This window comes from Grampus griseus (genome assembly GCF_964374135.1).
Source record: "Grampus griseus genome assembly, chromosome: 6".
Taxonomy (NCBI): domain Eukaryota; kingdom Metazoa; phylum Chordata; class Mammalia; order Artiodactyla; family Delphinidae; genus Grampus; species Grampus griseus.
This window is the reverse complement of record NC_139000.1, coordinates 33,965,236-33,989,595: the sequence shown is the minus strand read 5'-3', so window position 1 is coordinate 33,989,595 and position 24,360 is coordinate 33,965,236. Positions and strand designations below refer to the sequence as shown.

General features: G+C 41.5%; 2 protein-coding genes across 4 annotated transcripts in view; one reads left to right on the top strand and one right to left on the bottom strand.

Annotated features, from left to right (window-relative positions):
• TMOD1 (tropomodulin 1) overlaps positions 1 to 6,490 on the top strand; it is an 86,972-nt gene extending 80,482 nt beyond the window's left edge. Inside the window, exon 10 of the mRNA XM_082656237.1 lies at positions 5,860 to 6,490. Within this exon, the coding sequence (XP_082512363.1) occupies positions 5,860 to 5,945 (86 nt within the window). The 3' untranslated portion in view covers positions 5,946 to 6,490. The remainder of the gene's footprint in view (positions 1 to 5,859) is intronic.
• TSTD2 (thiosulfate sulfurtransferase like domain containing 2) lies at positions 99 to 24,360 on the bottom strand. Of its 3 annotated transcripts, none has more exons than XM_082656236.1 (10): positions 24,299 to 24,360; positions 20,855 to 21,067; positions 16,330 to 16,643; positions 13,859 to 13,979; positions 8,696 to 8,821; positions 7,751 to 7,856; positions 4,606 to 4,724; positions 3,956 to 4,114; positions 3,239 to 3,377; positions 99 to 1,523 (listed from the first exon to the last, which is right to left on the bottom strand). In XM_082656236.1, the coding sequence occupies exons 2-10, from the start codon at positions 21,017 to 21,019 to the stop codon at positions 1,186 to 1,188; spliced, it is 1,587 nt and encodes a 528-aa protein (XP_082512362.1). In that variant the 5' UTR covers positions 21,020 to 21,067; positions 24,299 to 24,360; the 3' UTR covers positions 99 to 1,185. The 3 variants fall into 3 exon arrangements, with proteins under 3 accessions (XP_082512362.1, XP_082512360.1, XP_082512361.1); XM_082656234.1 differs by having other exon boundaries at positions 24,168 to 24,324; XM_082656235.1 differs by lacking the exon at positions 24,299 to 24,360 and adding an exon at positions 23,499 to 23,595.

Below are 24,360 nucleotides of genomic sequence, written 5' to 3'. Positions count from 1 at the left end.
GCTAGAGGCTGGGAAACCACCACAGCAGTGCTGAATAACCTCATACAGAATGTCTTGTATTCTGAGGTGTTCACCTAAAAACTGCCCAAGTGTTAATGTCATCGAGCTAATGTGAATCTCTCAAAGAGAATACTTCAGAGCTAAGAGTGTGGGTGTTGGGGAAAGCAGATGAAATCTCTCACAGAAACCAAACCAATGAAACATGAAGGTAGACCACATCTTTAAGACCATCTCCTCCATCAGAGGAGCTGTTGGTCTAGACTAGGGGTGGCAAGTTTTTTTCTGTAAAAGGCCAGATAGTACAGGCACACCTTTTTTTGTTGTGCTTCGCAGATATTTCAGTTTTTACAAAATGAAGGTTTGTGGCAACCCTGCATTGTCAGATGATAGTTAGCATTTTTTAGCAATAAATTTTTTAAATTAGGTTATGCACATTGTTTTTTTAGACATAATGCTATTGCACACTTAATAGACTACAGTATAATGTAAGCATAGGTTTTATATGCACTAAGAAACCAAAAAATTCACGTGACTTACTTCATTGCGGTGGTTTGGAATTGAATCCACAACATCTCCAAGGTACGCCTGGAAATACTGCAGCTTTTGCAGGCCATAATGTCTCTCTTGTAAATACTTAATTCTGCCATAGGTCATATGTAAATGAATGGGTGTGGCTATTCCAATAAAATTTTATTTACAGAAGGAGGTGGGCCAAATGCCATAGTTTTCAGATCCTGGTCTAGTGCTCTGAGGCTAGCAGAGAAGACAGAAGGGTAGGGGTGGATGGCAGATTGACCTAAGGGGCCTGGTTCCGGGGAGTCCACTTCCAGGGCCACAGCTTTCACATTCTGCCATCAGGACAGACAGGTTTGCTGATAAGAAAAATGACTACTCCCACTCCTGCTGCATGGCACAGAAAGGGCATGACCTGGTCACCAGGCTCAAGGCTCTCTCCCTCAGCAGCTTTGGGATCCTACACAGCTCACCTTTTTCTGTGCTCTAGCATCTTCTGAGTCAGAATGTCTCCAGTAAGAGGTCAGCACCCAACTCCCTCTTCCCTCCTCTTGTGAAGGACAGGTGGCCAACATGGTGACCAGCTGGCCATGGTGGCTCTGGCAGCACTAGAGTTCCCTGTTTCTCTGCTGGAACAGCCCTAATATTCTCCAATACATGGTCGCCCCAAACCTAGCTCTGTGAAGGATTGGGGAAAGGCAGATGGGGCTGCTCATGTAAGCATGGCCCATCCTCATCATCACCTGGCCTGGGCCCCGGGCTCGCAGGGAGTCGCCCCTGCTGTAAGAGCTCCCTGGGTGCGCGTAGCCGTCGGGCTGTACACTCGCATTCCTCTTTAAAACTGCTCTGGGCTGGGCTTGCAGCCTGCCTGCTCCCTTTGTCTTGACACGTGACACAACAGGCTGTGAATCCTTGTCCTTGGCAGGCAGGGCAGGTCAAGACGAGCTGGCGGCACTGGGGAGTGGAGCACAGTTTATACTGGTCCCATGGGGCCCCACAGTATGAACATTCTGGGGAAGAAAGAAAAGCCTTGTTATAAAGACACATGAGCACACACGTGTACACACAACAGACGTGTACACACACATACGTACCACATGCACACGCAGACGCAATTCTCCAGTTCCTAAATATAACCCTTAGCTCATCAGCATCTAATGTACCTTTTGAGTCTGAGGAAGGTTTCTAAATAGTGTAAGTCTCCTGTCTTCTAACAGACGAGGTTCCCCCACCCCCACCTTTTTGGGGGGAGGTTGCTTCTGGGAATTGTCTTCTGATTCCAGCATTCACTGACCCATTTTTCTTTTTCTCATTTAGAAAACAGGTAGTAACGTTTCTCTCTTTCATTCACTAGTCCAAAGCTGGCCAAGCACCCTTTGTTGAATGGTCTTTTTCCTTTAGATCATTCCCTTTTGCACTGGGAGACAACACGCCTGAATACAGATAATCCCACATTGACATTTGGCTTCTGCAGTCCACACTCCTCTTCCCCAGGCCTGAGGTTCTCCTGCTTTTGCCAGAGGACACTTGGCCACACAACTCCTAAAACTTATCTACTTTCTCGGCCCCTTTTCCCTGCTGACCTCCTATCACCATTGATAACATCATTCTTCAAGTCTCTTTACCTAGCTTATCTAAGCTACCTTTGGGCCCTCTCTCTCCCCTTTCTGCTCCATCTAGCTCTGTAAGAGATCTGAAGTTGCTTCCAATAAGACACAAATATAAGACCATTAAAATGAATAAAAAGATCAAGAAGAAAGGGGAGAGGAAATCAGACTCCCACCTTATTCATTATCTGAGTGTTAATTCAATCTCAGCCCCTGATCACAGGAGTTCTAGAAAATTCTGACAGCCACTAGGGTTGTCTGCCTGTGATCTTTCCCGTTCAAAATGGTGGCATCCAGGGGGAGGATCCATTTTTCTTAAGGATTATTTCCATCCTTCTTTTACTGACTGCCCTCATCTGGTACCATATGTTAGTGTGGACTCCAAACTACAGTCACAGCACAGGCTTCCTGTAGCCAGCCCTGCCTCCTGCCTTGGCCCTAGGCTCAGCTCCCCCTTGGAATGCCCCACCCACCACTCGAAAGTGCACACCACACGTGTCCACAGACCGTCTAATTAGGGGTTCTTTTACTTGTGCCGTGAATTTACTTGACAGTCTGGTGAAGACTATTCTGTCTTAGAAAAATGTTTTTACAATGCATAAAATAAAATACATAGGATCACAAAGGAAACCAATTATATAGAAATACAAAATAACGAAATATTCTTTAAAGTCTGGGATACAGTAAAATACTTGTTAACACATTCTATAACAAGACTTAGTGATGCGCCTAATAACTATTTCCATTTTGAAGCAATGATGAACATAAATGCTATTTTGAAATATTCACAGCAGCTGTAATATATGAAAATACTGTGATTTCTAGTGATAACAAAGTCACAGGTACATCTAATACTACTGATTTGCTGCTTACATTCATAATTGAAGGAAGTACTATATTTAGTGAGGGGTTATGAAACTAAAGATAAAATTATTTTCCATTCCAAATCCTGTCTGCTCCACTGCTGCATCTCCAACTCTGTTAGGAAATGGTGGTCCTACGTACTCCTTTTCCCTTGCTTTATTCTTCAAGTAATCAGTACTGGTCTGTCTTCCAGAAGGTTAATACAGAGGGTGTGCCTGATCATGAATGTAGGTTCTGAGTCTGTGCTGACCTACCTGACACTATGTCACTGTTGAAGGATAAGGCATAACGCTCATCAAAAACGAACAACTTCCCTTTGTAAAAACCATCAGGAAACTCCTCCAGGTACTTGTGGATGCCACCCTTGAGCTGGAACACTTCTTTGCACACTCCCTATGTGTGGAAACACAAGAGGAAATTTGAGGAGACTAGCAGAGACCAGTAGGAAGCTCCACAGAGGAGCAGCATGCGGTAGGAATGCCGAAATGGGGCTCCTGGCTCCCGCTGCGGGACAGTGAAGAACTGCTGACCAAGGGGGCAAGGAACCAACTGGCAGATCTTGCCTACTAGGGTGATGGGAGAGGACAGCAGTCAGGGCCTTCACTCTCTAGATCCTGGGAAGCCCAACTATTTTTGCTGCTCCCTAAATATAGGAAGACACCTGTTAGGACATGTAATGTTACTGAATTTGCTCTTCTCAGGATCAAGTAAAAGGATTAGGAAAAGGGAGATATCAACTAATCTTTCCCTTTTGTACTTGATGAGTCTCTAAGACTGTTGAGTGCTTTTCACATCTTGAGATTTAAGAACTTCAGATTTTATACTTAGAAACTCTATGCTGGGGAGAATAAATCCCTGGCTCGCTGGGTGTGGGAGAGGGAGTGAAGGTGGGGATTGGAAAGTTCCACACACGCTGTGGGTGGAGCCTTCTTCACTTCCATGCCTGCAGTGCCCTAAGGGTGGTGACTCACCTTGGCTTTGAGGTAGGCTGAACCCCGCTCACAACGGATGCCCCCAGTGCAATACATCAGCACCCTCTTCTCTTTGAAAAGTTCTAGATTTTCATCAACATAGCTAGGGAAGTAACTGAATTTCCTGATGTCTGGGGCTAAGCAGCCCTGGAACCGTCCCTACAATATAGAAGCAGCAGAAAGAAAATGATCAGAAAAACATACCTGGTAAGAACAAAGCTTCTTTCTGTGTCAAACACCACTCCCCACCCCTGCCTTGGCAAGGAAGCACTTGCTCCCTGCTGTTTTCATCCCACACGCTAGCCTTTCAAACTTCAAAATCTGGAACTTAGAAACAAGGCTGGTGGGCTGTGGGTCACCCAACCAGAGACCTCAGGGGAACTGGAGAGGCTGCCCAAAGCAAACTTGACAAGATCCTTGACACATGTCAGGGGTAGGCATATGGGAGCCAGAAAGTCCATTATGTGCCAAGATGTCTTTAATCCATATTTTCGTAGACTTTCTCACCAGATTCTGAGTTTGAAGTCTTGGGTTTTCTCTGATGCTGCTAGTAGTGGGAGGAGAGCCACTGACTCAGCTACAGGTGGGCGCACAGCATCCCCTTCAGAAACATGCTATGCTGTGGGAACTCAGTTCTGGTTCTTACTTACTATTTTGCTTTCATAGAAGTTTCTGCAGTCCAGTAGGATAGTATCACTTTCTTCTTGATTTGCCTGAGACAGAAACTTTTCTACTTCTTTATGAAATTCACCTGGGGATAAATGGATTCCTTAAACCAAACAAAAAAATCAGTTAAAACAAAACAAAAACAAAACCCAGTTACAACTGGCCCAGCCCGATGACTTCCATTTGCTTTGTTTCTCCCCACCTAAACCTTTCCTCTCATAATTACAATTACGTCTGAAAATGACACTATCTGATGATCATAATGGAAGAATTTAGTAATTCCATGTATCCTCACTCTCCCTCCTCCTAAGATGAGCACTGTGGAGACCTGGCAGTTTAGAAACAGAGAATTTTGCATCCTCATACTTGGCCTAACCCAATAATAAAAGCCAGACAGAAGGGATATAAACTGCCATGTGGGTTTTCCGGTCCATGTTATGGCCAGTGTTCTACTGTCACTGTATGTAGAGGAGCCTGGGCATGTACATGCTTGACTACAGGCTTTATAAACTGTTCTATACCAACATCAAGTCCGAGGCTAAGAACCCTGGCACAGGCAGGTGTGAGCATATGGTTATGGAACAAAGTTGGAATAAGTTTTTTAAAAATACAAAAGAGTAAGAAGAATGTGTCTAAGTTTGTGTGCATGAGTAAAAAAGAAAATGGTGGGAGGGGCTGACAGCAGGAATGAAATATGAGAAAGAAGGCAAGAGAGAGAAAAGGATGAAACGCTAGAAGAAGGAGGAGAGAAAGGAGATAAAGAAGATAAGTAACATACAAGGAGACTAAAAGGAAAGAACCTGTCCAGTGAGGCCCTCTGCCTCCTCTACTCTCTAGGATAGAAATACTCCTGTATCTTTAGGGTCCAGACATCTCAGTAGTTTGTGAGGAACTTCTGGTGAATTTGGCCACCATACATCATGTGGTGGTGGTGGGGGCGCTCTGGTCCTTGAGTCATGGTACCACTCATGATACAGCCTGACAGCTCCGCTCAGGGGTGAATCCCAACAACCCCCTGAAACTGCTGGGTACCCAGATCGGGCTGGAGACCCAGAGCACGGCCAAGGAATCTGGACTCCTACCTGCTTAACCTAGGACTGCAGGGAGAATGTAACAAGGCCAGATTTTATATAAGTTACTGTCACATAATTTACACAGTCAACAAAACAGTGGGGTGGAAAGGGAGGTTCAAAACTGTGATGAGAAGCATGGAAATCTGCTAAGACTTCTCCTTACAGGGAGCTGCAGGGAACCCAGCCTGTTCCTGCTGCTGCTATTACTGTGGCTATTCTCCTGGCCCTGTGGAGGCCTGACCAGAGAGTGACTCACATGAAGTGCTTAAAAGAAGTGCCTCCAAACAACTTGGCTCAAATGAAAGCAGCAAAGCACTGCCTGGAGCCCACTCTCCCCTAAGCTCCGGAGCAAGGTCCTGTAGCGCCAACGAAGAGCTGTTTGTGGTCATCCTGCCTCCTGCCAAGGTAGGGACACTAAGCAGACACGGCCCTTTTTGGCCCTTTTCTCCTCATACATGAGTCTCTTTTCCCAGATGCTTGTATCTTACTCTCATTTCCCTCTGGTTTAACTCTTAGCCTTTTTAAATATTTACAAGTTAAAAAAATGAACATAGAGCCAGCCAGACCTTTCTGTTTCCTGATGAAAGGGGACAATACTACCTATGAAGTAGACTTGGGGAAAAAAAAGGAAAGAAAGAAAAAAGGAAATCAAACCTGAACCTGATCAAGTCTCTAGACATGAGCTATCTAATATGGCAGCCACTAGCCACATGTGGCTAACAGGCACTTGAAATGTGGCTTGAAGTGTGCTGTAATAAGGGTGACAGAGATGCAGGATTTCAAGGACTTAGTATACAAAAAAAAAGAGTAAAATATCTCATTAATAATTTTTTACACTGGATACAAGTTGAAATAATATTTTGGCTATATTCCATTAAATAAAGCATATTATTGAAATTAATTTCACTTGTTTCCTTTTATTTTTTAAAATGTGGCTACTAGAAAATGTAAAATTCCATTGTAGCTCACATTATATTCCTATTAGACAGCACTATTATAAATCTAACTACAGTTCATAGGAAATACAGAGGACAGAGGAACATCCCATGGAGATGCAATCAGCATTATACTGATTGTGGGAAATGCTATAAGCAAAATGATCTAATTCCTTCAAAAAATAAACTGCAGGGGAAAATAAAAGATGGAAGTGAATCTCTAGCTTAAAAGGGACTTTAGGAGACATAGTGATCAATCACAATGAGTGGACCTTACTTGAATCCTGATAGAAACAAACTTAAAAAAGTGTGAGATAACTGGGAATTTTAACCACTGGCTGGATATTTGATAACATTAAGAAATTGCTGTTAAAATGTTTTAGATGTGATGATGGTTTTACAATTATTTATTTTTTTAAAAACCTTTATCTTTTAGAGATATCTACTAAAATAGTTATGAAAGAAATGACATGACATCAGGATTCTCTTCTAAATGATCCAGGATGGGAGAAGGGGGTGCGGATAGATCAAAGCTGGCCATGAGTTTATAACTGTTGAAGCTGCGGGAGAGGTACAAGGGAGTTCACTGTACTGTTTTCTCTATTTTTTTTAATGTTTGAAATTTTTCATAGTAAAAAGTAAAACAAAACCAAAAAACCCAGCCAAACAAATGTCTTTCAACCATCTACGGTACCCATGAGGGAGGGGCAAAGAGAACATTCTAGAGCACTTGCAAACAAACTGCTTTGGTGTTGAAAGCCACTTGCTTCCTGTAGCAAGAAGCCTGTGTTTTATTCAGTTGATGAACTATTTACAAGTAATAATTACACTCTTTCCAAATTGTTATCTTTGGAAAGAAAACAACTTCTTGCCAAACCATCACCAAAAAGAATAACTAAGCCACGTCATTCTAAGTAGTGAGTCTCCAATCACCGGAGCACCAAAGAGAAGAACCAGTTTAAGCACTGAATGACCCAAGTGTTAGCCACCCCACAGATACTCTGAAGCGAGAACTCATCACAACTCTTGCTGATCAGAATGTCTAGCTTTCACATTTGTCTCTATATTAAGATTTGTCCCTATGAAGAAAAGGAAAATGCTTCTTCTTAAAGCAAGCATACCAGGCTTCTTATAGGAGATCCTACTGGGACTGATCCCCATGGGCACAATCTCTGCAAACACACCAACACGTAATTCTGGAAAACAGCAAGCTCCTCCTTTGCTGGTCTAGCCAATGAGAAACAAAACAGAATACAGTCTTTCTCTCCCATCTCCAGGTATAAGATATTTATTCAGTTAAATTATCTGGAACATTCTATGCTCTAACTCCCTTTTCCCACTGAAACAGTTGTTCCTAATTTGAGGTTTCTTAATACTTCAGCTACCCTATTATTACACAACAGATATAATTCTTATATTTGGCACTTATTTATTGTGTATCTACCATGTGCAAAAATGTCAAATTGAAAAGGTGTTTCTATAGCAATAAGCATTTAACTATAAAACTGAAATACCACTGAGCAATTTCAACATGTAAGATTACATCCCAGCTTTTAAAGCTACAACCTTTTCTTTCCTTATCATCATCACCAGCACTAACACTAGCAAGGTATTCCCCACCACCTCTATCACCCATGATGCTAAAGCATGAAGTCACTCCAACAAAGCAGCTCTCTTGGGAGAGCAATAGCTTTATTCCCTGTGTGGTGTGAAGTGCAGATCTGATCCCACCAGGTTCACTAAACACGTAGTGATCCTGATACAGCCAGGTGGTCTCTCAAATGAACAAACACGGCTAAGTTTGAGAGTTTATAGAATATATAAGCTGTAACGTCCTTATTCTATAAAAAAGGAGACCAAGGCCCATGATCACGTGGTGACGTGGTGGATGAACTGGAACAAGCATGCTCCTTCTCCTGCACTGCCTCGGGACCTAGCAAGGAAAGGGTGTTCTGTCCAGCACTGCTTACTTCTTTATAGTGATCCTCTTCATAGCCTGGAGTGGGAAGAGGCACTGAAGCAGAAGCAAATGGCTCTCGATCCATTTTATGTTCAATTTCTCTTACCTTAAAATCGTCCTTACACAGATAATCCTTAAACAATGGGCAGGAAAGCATGACTTCTACATAGAGTCTGGTGGCCAATTTGCTTCCACCCACTGTCCCATTGATTCCTTCTGTAGCAATTCGAACCTGAGACACAAGACAGTGAGAGAAAGGGAATGCAGGCTGTTCTTAGCTCGGTTCAAATCTCTGCAGGGCAGAACAGGTTCGTGTGTGTCAATGAGTTTAACAGGAAAAGCAGAAACATTGCTGTGGACACAAAAATGTTACCACACACAGGATGCTTGTAGTTTTCTAAAATGGCACACTGCCCATAGTTCAGACGAGGTACTCAGTTAACGTGTGCCAAACAAGAGAATGAAATGGATAGAACAACTGGAAAGTCCCATTTGCTATGGAGCTCCAGCTGTCCAGTGGCCAAAACTTAAATTCAGGTCAACAGATGTAGGATCAGGATTCAGCTTTGCCATTTACTTGCTAAGTGACCCTGAGAAAATTAATTCTCTCTGAACCTCAATTTCTTCATCTTGATAAAACATGAAAAAGAATCAACAATGAAAAACTGCTGTCCTCAAGTCCTAAAGCACAGAACACATCTGAGGGCTGGGAATGCACATGAGCACATCTCTGCACAGTGTTGGAGGTAAAGCCCACCACTGCAAACCCACCCGTTGGAATACAAATTCCACAAGGAGGAGCTTGTGTCTCTTTTGTTCTTTGTTGCATAATCGGTGCCTAGAGTAGTACTTGCCACACAGTAGAATTTTAATATGTATTTGCTGAGCAAATGAATGTGTATCCAAATCTGAGGCTTTTTGGCTTCTCAAGCCCTCTATTCTCTTTGAAATGCTTCACTGGTTAGGGGACATTAAAGCCTGGGTTAAGGCCCCTGCCTTAAGAGGCAATCCTCTGGAGGGCCTGCAAAGTTACTTGTTCTGGTACCACAAAATCCTCTGGATAAGTTTAAAGATGGATCATCTCTAGACAGAGCTAGCTTTCTAGGGAAAAGTAAGAAAGTGCAACACTGTATATCATGGTATTCTCTGGAAAGAGATGTAATTTAAGTCAGGGTCTTATATTGTTACCACTTCGTTATATATTGTTATTTATATAGCAATGATACCTACCAATGCATTAGAATTTGAAAAATTTTAAAAGCTCCCCTTTTATTAGGGCCTAGAGAAGATACTTCGTTTGTTGCCTCACTTGATTCAATTCTTTAGGGCATGGATATAAATGGGATTCATTTCACAAGCCAGGGCCAACTCACTAGTAGTGGCTCTCCAGAGTTCCATGATGAGCATTCTGAGTCACATCCAGGCTCCTTGAGAAAGAGGAGTGCAGTCTATTGAAGCCTGTTCTGGGCTGGGAGAGGAAAGTAGGAAGCATATGCCATCTCTGCTGTACAGACTACTGCACCTATTACCGACTCGTATTTTTTTAAGGGACAACATAGAAAAATAGAGCTGAACCAGCATAAGGGTCAGGAAATCTACTCTAAAACTGTCTCTGACGGGGGCAAATATGATGAAGAGGTACATACGTCTGTGTACCTGTCTTCTAAGTAGGTCAGAAGACCCTTTCCTATGCTATTTTAATCTCAGAACCCAAATAAAAGACAAGCACAGGCACTCCCTAAATACCTGAGGCAGAGCAACCTCTAAACTCATGCACTAGACTTTCAACTTCTGTTGAAGGATTCTTCAACTGAAACCTTCAAAGTAGCTGCTAGGTGAGGAAGGCCTTATACCTCAGAGATGAAGAGCAATAGTTAGCATTTATTGAGTACCTAGTATGAGACAGGAACTTTACATTATACTCCTGGAAAGTAGATATCAAAATTCCCATTTGACAGAAAAGGAAACAGAAGCTTAAAGAAATCAAGTAACTTGCCCAAGGGCACAGAGTTGGTAGGTGGTAGATCTGGGATTCAAAACCATATCTTACTGGGTCCAAATCTTGCAATTTTTCCTTTCTAAAGCCTCTAATGCATCCCCTCAAATTTCTTGAGGCAGTAAGAAATGTATAGCAAAGGGATCAAAAGCTTCTTTCCATAATTCTAGAATTTTCAAGTTCTCCTCTTTCCCTACAAATGCCAACATTCTGCCAAATCTCCTACCAACACAAAACTTGAAAACTTGGCTGAAGCCTTAAAATTTAGAACTAAGATCCAGGCAGGTGCTGCCACCTTGTGGGCAGAGGCCCTCACTGCTAGGTCACCTTGGGCTGGGCCAAGAATAAAAATCGGCCCCAGACCAAGGAAACAAATTGATTTCCTATTTTGTAGGCTCAGGTTTACTGTGAGAGAATATCCATCCTTCAAGGTGTTCTCTAAATAGAGATGGTGATAAACGTATATACGCCACAAGTGTTTACTGAATTTTTTTTTTTTTTACAATGCGCCAGCAATTGTGCTAGGAATTGGGTCATAGTGGTTAAAAAATAAATAGTTTTTGCCCTTTGGGAGCTTACAGACTTAAGGAAGATCACAGATATTCAGACAAAAGTCACACACTGACAAGTGCTATGAAAAATCACTGCAAGAGGCAATGAAAAAGTGTATTTGGAAAACTGAATTTAGATTAAAGGTCAGGAAGGATGTCTTTCAGGAAGTGTCATTAAAATTGAGAACTGAAGATTGATTAAAAATTATGATAGGAGAACCCGAGTGGGTGTGGGAGAGTTCCTTGAAGAGAATTTTCTTACAAAAAGGCCCAAAGGCACCAAAAAAACTGAGGGCTCCAAGAAACTAAAAGGCTATTTTGCTGGAGTGTAATGAGTAAAGAATGGTATCAGATTAAGTGTAAAAGGCGTAAGGGGCCAAATAATCCAGGAAACTAAGGGCACGTTAAGGATTTGGGTTTTACTCTAAATGCACTGGATAGCTACTGAAAGATTGTGAGGAGGGAGGGAGGGAGATGATTTCATTTACCTTTTAAGATCATTCTGGCTGCTGTGTGGAAAATGATTAAGTGCAGGCAAGGATGGAAGAATGGAGAGTAGTCTGGAAGCTGCTGAAATGAACTAGGTAAGAGAGGGTGGGGCTTGGTTTAAGGTGGTGGAAGCAGAAGACAGAGTGAACGGAATCAAAGGATATTTTAGAGGCAGAAATGGCAGGACTTGGTGATGAACTGAATGAGGTAAAAGAAGCTTTCAGCCACTATCTATAAAACAACATGGGTATGAAAAATATCACTGACTGATCAAATAATTGCCTTAGGGAATTAAAACCTAGGACATGTGTGGGAAACATTAGGCCTAAGACAGTACAGCGTCATAACCAGAGGTGATCTCAGAGGGAATCTAGTTCACCTCCTTTTGATTTAAAATACATATATACACATATGTGTGTGTGTGTGTGTGTGTGTATGTATATATATATACACACATATATATATGTAATCATCGAGGATTTGAAAAAAAAATCCATAGTCCTATCACGTAGAGATAATCACAACTAACATTTTGATATTTACCACTCTCCATCTTTTTACACACACACTTGTGGTTTTGTTACAAACATACATTCATCCTTTTACTCAACATTCTCCAAATATTTACTGTCTGCTATGTGCTAAGCCCCGTTCTAGCACTGACAATATATCAATTGATTAACAAAGTTCTGTACTCATGAAGCTTATATTCTACAAGGGAGATAGATTATAACAAATTAAACAAAGATTATACTCTCCAATAGTAGTACATTTTTTGAAATTCTTTGAGCAGAAGGGAATAGAAAGTGATGAGGTTTGGAGAGAGGAATGATGAGGTTTGGAGATTATACTCTCCAATAGTAGTAAACTTTTTGAAATTCTTTCAGCAGAAGGGAATAGAAAAGTTTGGAGAGAGACAGATGAGAATTCTCAGGAGAGAACATTTGAGGGGAGATCTGAAGTGAGGAACAAGCCATGTGAAGATCTGGGGGAAAAAACATTCAAGAGGGAAAGGAAACAGCAAATGTCAAAACCACAAAATGGCAAAAGACTGACATGTTCTAAGAAAATTAGGAAGCAATTTGATATCACACCTATATGTACAGTTCTATAAAATGTTTTTCCAGTTAATATATCAAGAACATTTCCCCATGCAAGGGGTCAGCAAATTATGCCTGCTTTTACATAGGTTTTACTGGAATATGGCCATATCTGTTCCTTTACATATTGTCTATGGTTGTTTTCATATTACGACACCAAGTTTGAGCAGCTTTTGTGCAAATCCTAAAATATTTACCATATGGCTGTTTAAGAAAAAGTTTGCTGATCCCTGGTCTATGCCTTTATGTAGTCTTATAAAACACCATTTTTTTTTAATTGAAGTATAGTTGATTTACAATGTTGTGTTAATTTCTGCTATACAGCAAAGTGATTTAGTTATACATACATATACATTCATTTTTTAAATATTTTTTTCCATTATGGTTTATCATAGGATACTGATTATAGTTCTCTGTGTTATACAGAACGTTATTGTTTATCCATTCCATATATAATAGCTTACATCTGCTAACCCCAAACTCCCACTCCATGCCTCCCCCAATCCCCTCCCCGTTGGCAACCACGTCTGTTCTCTATGTCTGTGAGTCTGTTTCTGTTTTGTAGATAGGTTCAGCTGTGTCATATTTAGATTCCACATATAAATGAAATACGGTATTTGTCTTTCTGACTTACTTCACTTAGTATGATAATCTCTAGTTGCATCCACATTGCTGCAAGTGGCATTATTTTGTTCTTTTTTATGACTGAGTAGTATTCCTTTGTATATATGTACCACATTTTCTTTATCCATTCATCTGTTGACGGACATTTAGGTTGTTTCCATGTCTTGGCTATTGTGAACAGTGCTGCTATGAACATCGGGGTGTATCTTTTTGGATTCGGGTTTTGTCTGGATATATGCCCAGGAGTAGGACTGCAGGATCCTATGGTAGGTCTATTTTTAATTTTCTGAGGAACCTCCATACTGTTTTCCATAGTGGCTGTACCAACTTACACTCCCACCAACAGAAAACATCATGTTAATAGCTATTTAGTATTCCACTTAAATGCCTAGCAGGAATTTGCTAATTTCTAAGAACCCAACTGGTGAGGCCTTCAAGCACAGCCTCTGCAAACTAAGTTGGAGGCAAGATGAGTCCAGTGAAGGATAGGGTGTGGGAGAAGGTGTTACCTTGCCCGTGAGGTGCAGGTGCTGACACAGAGCTGTCTGCCAGGCACAGATCCAATCAGGATCCTCCAGGTCACAGTAGCAGTAATAAAGTAGCACCTCCCCTTCACCACTGCTGTGGCCACTATAAAAAGAAAACCACAGGGGAAAAAGCATTTGAGTCACTGGCATAAGGAAAACACAATTCATAAGTATACCCAGGCAGACTCAGAAGAAAGGCCTAATGGAGCAACTCATGCCTGCCTTTGCTCCTAACTATCATTCTCCCCCTGAAATGAGAAGCAATTCCTGTCTGTATTTGCTCTAAAGAAGACAATACCTGCACTGAACTCCTTCCTTTATAAACAAGTGAGCTTACTTTGATTTCCTTGTTTAATCATCATATCCATGAGATAGGTATTAATAACCCCTTTTCATAAGACAGCTGGAAATTTTAATCCATTCTGGCTTATATTCTAACACAAGGCAGTATCTGTTTTGAATCTCTCTCTGTACAAAAAGGTTTCATTTCCATTTTTTCAAGTAATCCTGTTACCCATGAGACAGGTTATTATCATCCCCATTTTATAGCTGAATAAACTGAGCCCAACTCATCCCAGGTGAGACAGCTACAAAGTGACAGTCAGGACTGGAACACCAGTCTTCTGACACTAGAACCCACACTCTTTCTACTGCACTGTGCTGACTTAAACTAACTAGTTATGGGACCTGGGCAGGTGTCTTATCATCCCTGAGCCTTGATTTCCTCAACTGTAAAACTGGAGGACTGAAATAAACTGCATTTCTCAAAGTGTGCTCTGAAGCTGTTCTATGAAATCACATGTCTGAGAAATCCTGCAGATAATATCTTCCCTTTGAGAGTCACAGTGAAAGCCCCTCATTTATTGAAGGCTCTGGGCAGTCCTGCAAAAAAGAACATTTTAACCTAATGCTTCCCAAACTTAATTGTCTTTAGCATCTCTTTTCAACACCTGATAGCATCCTCCAGAGCTAGTGTTGTACAGACATATTTTAGAGAATGATATAACAGATGATAATTAAGGTCCCATCCAGCTCTGGAATCTGTGACTGTCTCCTCAGTGCCCTCTTCATATTTCAGGGCCGAGTCTCCGAAACCTGCTTATCTATTTCAGAGCCTATCTATTTCCTGTTCTCTAAATTCCTGTAATGAATTACTGTCTGAGCCATACAACTGTAAGTGATAATTATATAGCCTGTCTCGTACCATCTGCTAAATGTTTCATGTATCCTTTTCTTTGTCTTTCTAACTAAAAAGCAGGGCCATGCAGAAATGAAGAGACCACATTTGTATAGCACTTTATAGTTCACAAGTGCTCTTACCATCATCATTTTATACAATTCATATAGCAATTCTGTGAGGTAGGCAGAGCAGGCATTATTATTCCAGTTTAGAGGCGAGAACGTAAAGGTACAAAGAATTTTAGTGACTAGCTCAAGTCTGACTCCAAGTTCAATTCTCTTTCTAACTTTCTCTTCCTCTTTCTGATAAACAAAGGGAACTGGCATAACACGGGTGACAAAAATGTATCAAATTTGGGCATTTTCTATTCACCAAATAGTTTAGGAATTGCTTAAAATCAGAAATCTGTCCTCTAGAATTATGTAATATTATGATTTGGTGAGGTTTTCAAAGGCAGATTTAAACTTCTAATCCTATGCCTCAGTTCTAAAACTTAACATAGGGACTTCCCTGGTGGCACAGTGGTTCAGAATCCACCTGCCAATGCAGGGGACACGGGCTCAAGCCCTGGTCCAGGAAGATCCCACATGCTGCGGAACAACTAATCCCATGCACCACAACTACTAAGCCTGTGCCCTAGAGCCTGCGCACCGCAACTACTGAGCCCGCATGCTGCAACTACTGAAGCCCATATACCTAGAGCCCATGCTCCGCAACAAGAGAAGCCAGCGCAGTGAGAAGCCCATGCACCGCAATGAAGAGTAGCCCCCGCTCGCCGCAACTAGAGAGAAAGCCCGTGCACAGCAACAAAGACCCAACACAGCCAAAGATAAATTTTTTTAAAAAAATAATAAAATAAAATAAAACTTAACATACTTTATAAAACATATTCAGCTCAGAAAACCACATTTGGCAACAAAACCCCCTTTTTAAGTTCTGACATTATTCAGGGTACAGGAATCATCAACATTTCTGGGCCTTCTGATTTCTCTTTGAAAAAAAATACAATTTTCTGTTCCTTACCTCTGCCTAGAGAAGATAAGATGTAGGATGGCTTCTGAGAAACCCGGAGAACACTGTAAGCTGTGCGGGTATATGCTACCGCATAGGCTATGGTCTTCTATTATACATAGAACATGTTTATCGGCCTAGTTTAGGCGGTAGAGAAATTCTGTGCCTTAAGGATTTGCCATTTTAGTGGATGGGTGGTATCTCACTGTGACTGGAAAAACATTTTTTAAATTAAACGGAAGGTATAGAATGAAATTCTTACCTTAACAGCTCATCAGGGCTAAAGCAGCTTATATCAGGGAGCCAAGCAGACACTTCATGGTTATGCGTAAGGTCTTCTTTGAAAGGGTTTCTTTTGTCTGCAGACTTAAGAGTCTTTGAGGTGCTTGATGTCACAGTCAGCTGCTTTAAAACAGAAGCAGTCTCACGGTAAATCTCATCAGCATGTTGTGTTGCCACATGTCTGTGGATGCTGGTCTGGTCTGTGAATAGTTGCTGACAGCATTTCCACCATTTTTCTTTATACTCAGAAGGAGGTGCTGGAAGTTCTTTAGTTTTGACAAAAAGGGCAAATGCCTACAATTAAATTTCAAATATGTCACTGTTAAATAACCTTAGGTTTCAGGCTAGAATGAAAGTCTCAGTGAAATCCCTTATCTTTCCTCAGGGATTTCTAGTTTTACGTCCTACTGTTCTATAGAAGAACTTCCCGAGAGACTGAACTTCCTCCAAAAAGGAAATGGTCAAGGAAATTATGGAGTATACTTACTATGGAATATTAAGCAGCCAGTTTTAAATTACATGGGAAAATATAATATTAAATGAAAAAAACTGGATAAAATTTGCTTATACAATGTAATCTCAACTACATTAAAAAGTACATTTTAAAAGACTGGAAAGACTACCAAAATGTTTTGATTTGTATAAAGAGGATTTAGGCTAATTGTTAAAAAAAATTTAAACAGAAGAGAAAATTATGGATGCACCATAACTCCTTTAACCAATTCTAAATGAGCGAGCTTTTTTTGTTTCCAATATTTGCAGTTATAAACAATGGTGAACGAACATGCCATGCACATATCTTTCCATATGTCTTTAACCATCTACTTAGAATAACTATTTAGAAGAAAGTTTTGGAGGTGAAGAAGCATAAAATTTTAAACTGTGAGAAATAGTGACTACCTGGAAAATCATACCAATTTATACACTCACCAGCAATGCATGAGGGTTCCATTTTATCCACAGCATTTTTATCAGTATTTAATTTTTGTCAGTATTTTTAATATTGACCCAAATAAAAGGCAAAAGAAATATCCTGTTTTTATTTGTGTATCTTTGATTTAAGGTTGAATATTTTTTCATATTGATTTGATGTTCTTTTCTAGCTTACCTGTTAATACCTGTTGCCTATTTTTCTACTGTGGTATTTATCTTATCTTCTTACTGATTTGTAAGTGGTTTTAGTGACCTTTTGTTCATCATAGTTATCCAAATTTGTTTCCCAGCTTGTCATTCATTTTCAACTTTGTTTATGGTGTTTTTTGATGTATAAATGGAAGTTAAATGGTATCTATGATTATCAGCCTTTTTTCAAGGCTGAAAAAAATGGAAAGGTATTTTTACATATATATATGTATCTATATATATTTTAAACAATTTTCTTAATGCATCTGAAGACTGTAGTACAGCACCCAAAATTGGGCACTCTGAAGAATAACAATTATAAATATGGAGCATCACTTTTGGACCTTCCTCAGTCTGTACACAACCTTATCTGGACTGTCCCAGACTGAATCAGGATGGGGTCGTCTGAAATTACACTGGAGGGCATTTTTTAGCCTCTCCTGCAGTTAATCCTTCTGTATAGGCAAAAAAGGGAGAGAGAGAGAGATGGTGTGTATGTCAACTTAAGTGTTTCTTTGTATTATACTTAGAACTAAGGTGTATGCATCCAAGGCCTCATTATCATCGAGGCCTCAAAAAGTCATGGTCCTTAAAGAAATACTATATAAAATCTGAATTTTTTCCTTCTTTCCTCCTTCGTCAAAAAGCCATCAGGCAGGCCTGAGCAAGATGGGAGGCCCAGTGTAAACGTGGCCTGCTGCTGGTCTTTTAGGGCCTCGGGAACAAAGCACCTGGGATCCAGCAGCAGCTAGGGCCCGTGTGAGGTCTGTTCAAGAGAGATGCAGGCCAGGGCTTCCCTGGTGGCGCAGCGGTTAAGAATCCGCCTGCCAATGCAGGGAACACGGGTTCAAGCCCTGGTCCGGGAAGACCCCACATGCCACAGAGCAACTAAGCCCGTGTGCCACAAATACTGAGCCTGCGCTCTAGAGCCCACAAGCCACAACTACTGAAGCCCACGTGCCTAGAGCCCGTGCTCCGCAACAAGAGAAGCCACCGCAATGAGAAGCCCACGCACCGCAACGAAGAGTAGCCCTTGCTCGCTGAAACTAGAGAAAGCGTGTGCACGGCAGCGAAGACCCAACGCAGCCAAAAATAAAATAAATAAATTTTTTAAAACAGAGAGAGAGACAAATTACTTCTCTAAAAAAAAAAGAAAGAGAGAGATGCAGGCCAGAGCTAGGAAGGCAGCTCAGAGGTGGGTGAGGCCTGTGTGGGGAAGGCAGGCCCTGGTGGAGGAGGCAGCTTGGCAGAGTGGGAAGACTGCATACAGGGAATAAGCAAGTAAGTCAATATATTGGGACTAAATGGAGCTAGGTTCTCCACCCATATGAAAAGGAGAGAGAGCGAGTTCCCTGGCGGTCCAGTGGTTAGGACTCCACGCTTTCACTGCCGCAGGCATGGGTTCAGTTCCTGGTTAGGGAACTAAGATCCCGCAAGCTGCACAGTGCAGCCAACAAAAAAAACTGGAGAGAGAATAAACCTTGTGATGTTGTAACGGAACTGAAAGTATGGTATGAACTCATTTGATTTACAGTGATATAAAAGTAAATATAAACGTATGTGTATGATACATATGGATGTATGTATATTCATCTCTCTATATTCCTAGCTCCGTCCACCAGAGGTCCTGGGAGAAGCAGTGAGCTCACCTAGCCCCCAGGTTTTGGTTTTGGACAATTCTCCACTAGAAAGAACCAGGGCTCCTTGAAGAAATGTCTGACTCCAGGGATAAGACAGGGAAAATACAAATGACCCTGAAACATCTTGTTGAATTAGAAAGTAAGGAAATGCTCAAAGAATGATGAGGGCAAGTCAAAAAGACATAGATACTAGCTTGAAGGGGCTCCCAGCCAAATCTGAGATAATCTGAGCATCAAAATAAATAATTATAGTAATGGATTATAGCCCACTGAATAAAACAGAATTCTTGAATACACACTGATACAAATAAATTGGGAGGAAAGAAAGCTCTTCCTTACAGAAGAATGCCAAGTAAGAAATCTAGAAGGAATGAAGCAATTAGAAAATCACCATTTAGAAACCATCACAGTAATAATTCAGCAAAGAAACATCAATGGATCTAAAACTAGTAGATGAAAGTTGGTTGAGGAACAGGCTATTTACATAGTCTCAAAGTATTTCCCCCCAAATACTGAATAATTAAAAGGGAAAAAATAATTTTATAGCAAAGAAATCCGACAGGCACTTCCTTAATCAAGTACCCAAAATTAACATTGCCAGTAATGGGACAAATTGGCACTGTGACTGCATGACAGAACGCAGCCAGATGAACACAGTGTCTTTTGTGGGGCAGTCTTATTAACAAAGCCATAACTTGAATCTAATCACAAGGAAACATGAGTGAAAATCATGAGACGTTCTACACCATAACTCATCTGTAATCTTCAAAAATGTCACAGTCATGATTTCAGGGAAAAAAATGAGAAAGTGGTCCAGATTGAACACTTATGAGACATAACAACTAAAGGTAACATGTGACCTTAGAGTGGATATGTAAAAGCCATTTGAGGCAACTGATTAAACATGAATGGAGCTGCTGGGCAGAGGGGAGTTGGGGGTCCTCTGTACAATTCTGGCAACCTTTCTATAAGTTTGAAATTATTGCAAAGTAACTTAAAAAAAAAACCTTTCTGTACCCTTTGGGTTTCATTTTCAAGGAAATCTGTGTGAGATGAGGGTAGAAGGATGCTAGATAGGAAGTTATAAGCAGAGACATCTATTCTTCATTGACATGGAGCCAATATAAGATGATTTTGCAAAAGAGGGACAACAGATTGGAGGTAAGAAAACTAAGTCTCAATTGCACTTCCTCAGTCAAGTCATTTTCCTTTGAGCTTCAGCAGGTTTAGTCAATGATCCCTAAAAAAAGAATAAATGGCATAGAAGAATAGCATCCATACCACCCCTGTAACCCAATCCTCAGTAAGCCTGCAGCATTCTGGGCTGCTCTGTTCCTTCTCCCAACCAACGGAGCCCTGCCAGCTGGACTGGTTCAGGAGTCTTAGACAGCAGTTGCCCTAATGCCTGTCTGTTCTCCTTATGACTAGGTTTCCTGGGTTCCTGGGATTCTTCCCATACCCTAGGTAGGAAAAGGAATCCAGCCCGTCTGTCTAGGATCTGTCCTCAAGTACTCCACCATAAATAAGTGTTCCAGAGCCACACCTTGCCTATGATTCTCCTTTGCTTGACACTGAACTAAGATTACTGGCTAATGGCTCTGACTAGACCTTACCTTGAACATGGCATCAGTCTAGTGTCTCACTAGCCCTCCACTCCCTGGAGGAAAACCTTGATGAGGTACTTCTAGGTATATCTACATTAACTATACCTACATGATCCTGAAACATCAACAGCAATTTTACCTTTTTCTTTGCAAATGAGTATTTCTTCTTTGTACTGACATCTAACTCTGCTTTGATACTGCTACTGGGATTGATAAGACTTGTGTCTTTCAAATCCAGGTCTGAAAACCTTAAAACACAGGCCTCCAGGTCATCTCCTTGGTCTGGTGAAGTGGAAGAAGGCATCTGGTTTGGTTCCAGCAGTGAGGCAGACTCCTTTCAGTTAACTATCTCCTAGGAAGTAAGCAAGGGAAAAACAACAACGTCCAAGTCTTTGATTACTACTTGAAGTAAACTTGAAGCTAATCAATCATGCAAATGAGCATGGGTCCAAGTAGCTCAAGCTATCCATCCATTCATTTACTCGTTCATCCAAGAAATATTTATTTAGCACCAATTCTATGCCCAGCACTGTTCGAGGCCCTGGAGATATAGCAGTGAATGAAGCAGAAAAAGTCTCTGCCTTCTTAGACCTCACTTTCCAGTGGGGAGAGAGAGAAGGTAAACAAATGAATAAATTGTTTTTAAAAAATAGTCAGATGGTAAAAAGGGCTATGATGACAACTAAGCAAAGTAAGGAGACAGAGTCACCAACGGGTTCTTTAAAACTCAGAGGGTAGGTAAAGTCTTTCTGAGGCAGTAGCATTTCAGCAGAAACCTGAATTAGAGGGCAAGCCATGCAAACATTTAGGGGAAAAGATACCAAAAAAGCACCAGGTGCAACCAAAATCAACCAAGCTTCCTGTTAGTACCTTCAATTATAAATGTTTTGTTCTTTTTTGTCCCCTAATTTTTGAGCTGGGCAAATTCCCTTACTTAGAAGAAATAACAACCAAAAGAGCCTCATTTTAATGAGCCAGAAGAAATATACAAACTGCTACTGTGGCCAAATCTTGTCAAAATGGACACAGTACAACCAACATGGTGTTTTTTGGTAAAGCAAATGTTACAAGTGACAAATGTGAAGAACATGAAGACTGGGGAAAGCATGGGCTTTGGATTGTGGTGCAGCTGGGTGCAAGTGTGTGAACCTGGGCAGGATATTTAACTTTTCTGAGTTCTAATTCCCAAATGTGTGAAACAGAGATGACAGTATCTACCTTGCAGGACTATAGTGAGGACTGGAAAGGACTATGTAGCCTTTGACACATATGTAGTTCCCCTACCACTCTAGGCTCATCTAAGACAACACTCTCCCTCATGTATCCTATTCTGGCCATGCTGGACTTCGCCTAGTTCTGCAAACGAGCCCTGCTCTCTCTTGCCTCAGGGTCTCCACACATGCCTTTCACACCACCCCAAAATGACCTCCCCTCACTCTAAACCCTCTTTCAGTTCTCACTTTAACTTATTTATATATTCTTAATTATTATTTGTGGGGACTTTGCTATGTGCCTGACAGATAAAATAGTGATGCAGATGCAGGTCTTAATGAAACTGTTAAGGTCCTTGTTAACTTGGAGCTTATGTTATAGTAAGAGAAGAGACACTACGTAAACAAAAAAACATGAAAATATCAGTGATAAGAGCTACTGCTTCTCAGTTTTCTTTGTTGCAGATCCTCCTTATCATCTCAACCTCTAAATGTTCACTCACTCTAATTACACTCACCTTTGAGGTGATCTTCATCTAGTCCCAGGGACTTATAAACTATATTTACTTCAGAATAATTGGGCAAGGGGAGATAATATAGGTAAAAGTAGATGGGACATTAGTTGGTAATTGCTGAAGCTGGTTGATAAAGTCCATGGGGGTTCATTATATAAATTCCTCTACTTCTGTAAATGTTTGAAGCTTCCATGAAAAAATTAAAAATGGAAACAATCGTAAAGGAAATTTTATGTTTAAAACACTATACACTAGATGACTCCAAATTTATATCTCCAGGCCAGGCCTCTCCCCTGAACTCCAAATTCATATAACCAATGTCTACTGGATGGCTTCAGCTGGAAGGCTAGGAGGCTGTTCAAATGCAACTGTTAAAACCAAACTCTTAACTTTCTCTTCCTCAGTCTTCCTTACCTCAGTAAACAATTCCATTCTTCCTGTTATTGAGGCAAAAAAACTTTGGGATTCTCATCTCCTTACTCCTTCAGACTATTGAAAAGCCTATCAATTCTGCTTTTGAAATACAATGACATCAGACCACACTGCACCACCTTCACTACCAACCTCATTCAAGCCATCATTTCTTGACTGACTTACTGCAGTTGCCTAACTGCCCTGCTCCTGTAGAAGCCACAGAGGTAATTATTAAAAAATAAGTCAGATCGCCCTCCAAAGGCTTCTAAATTGTACTCAGATAAAAGTCCAAAGTCCTTACAAAGCCCCTCCACCACCTCCCTAATATTATCTTCTCCCACTTTTGCTCACTACCTCTGATTGCACTGTTTGCTGGTTCCTGAATGGGTCATCAGCACTGAGAAAGCAGGGGTTTTCCTTTGTTCACCTCTGCATCCTCAGCGTCTAGAACACTGCCTGGCACACAATAAATATAACATATTTGTCAAATTAAATAAAGAGTGATTGGGTGGCCAGGGAAGCCTTCACCAAGGGCCTGATGTTTGAGCTGAGACCGAAATGACAAGGAGCCATCCATGCAGACTTAGGAGCAGAGATATTAAGACGAAGGAAATAATAAGTATAAATTCCTCAAGTGACTTACTGGAGGTACAGAAAGAAAGTCAGAGGGGTTGGAATACAGTGATGAGAGAGTAGAACCCTGTAGGAGAGGTTATGGAGTTTTTTTGCCACGGAAAGCTGTAAACAAAGGAATAACGTGATCTGCTTCTGGATCAGTTCGGAAAGTAGAGTCGGCAGGGTCTACCGATAGATTGTTCCGTAGGAACAATCCTACCTACATTTTTGGATTAAGCAATAGAATGGATGGTGCCATTTACTGAAATGGGTAAGACGGAAGGAGGAATAAGTTAGGCCAGGAGAGTGAGACATAAGTTCCATTTCAGACGTGTGAAATTTCAGATGGCCATGGACAAGGCAGTTGGATAAGCAGCTGTGGTGCTCATCAGAGATGTCAGGGCGGGAGATATTCACGTACACGTATGGAGATATCCAATAACTACTGAAGATATTACTAAAGCAATCACCCGTTCCTTCCTAAACAACTCGGAGACGCGAGAGGTCAGATGACGGCCAGAGGGTAGCCCCGGAGTAGCAAGCTCACACTAGGGAGGGTCTTTCTGTCCCCGGGGCGGCTAGCGCGGCGCTGCCTCCCACCCGGGCCCCACCCCGCGCGCCGGGCCAGGCCCAATCTCTCCGCCCAGCTTTCCCAAGCCTGCAAAGGCCCGGAAGTGGGAGAAGGATGAGCACGTACCCGCCTGTCCTGATCCTTTCTTAAATCTTTCTTCACGGAAAGGTCTCCGCCTAGCAACTGTCACCGCTCACTGCCCTCGCATCTCCAGCCCCAGCCTGTGTTTAAGTAGGAAGGAACGCCGGGGACCTCACCTAACTCCGGAAGTCTAGGCCGTTAGCGAAACGGCCGCCGGGAAAACCTCCGAGAGGCCCAG

What these genes read in the sequence shown, in the direction of transcription:
- TSTD2 (XM_082656236.1), bottom strand. Translation starts at nt 21,019, where the DNA reads ATGCCTTCTTCCACTTCACCAGACCAAGGAGATGACCTGGAGGCCTGT. An exon ending in ACTTCTATGAAAGCAAAATA is followed by an intron (nt 4,115 to 4,605) that starts GTAAGTAAGAAC and finishes TCTATATTGTAG; the next exon opens with GGACGGTTCCAGGGCTGCTT. An exon ending in CAACAGTGACATAGTGTCAG is followed by an intron (nt 1,524 to 3,238) that starts GTAGGTCAGCAC and finishes TTTCTTCCCCAG; the next exon opens with AATGTTCATACTGTGGGGCC.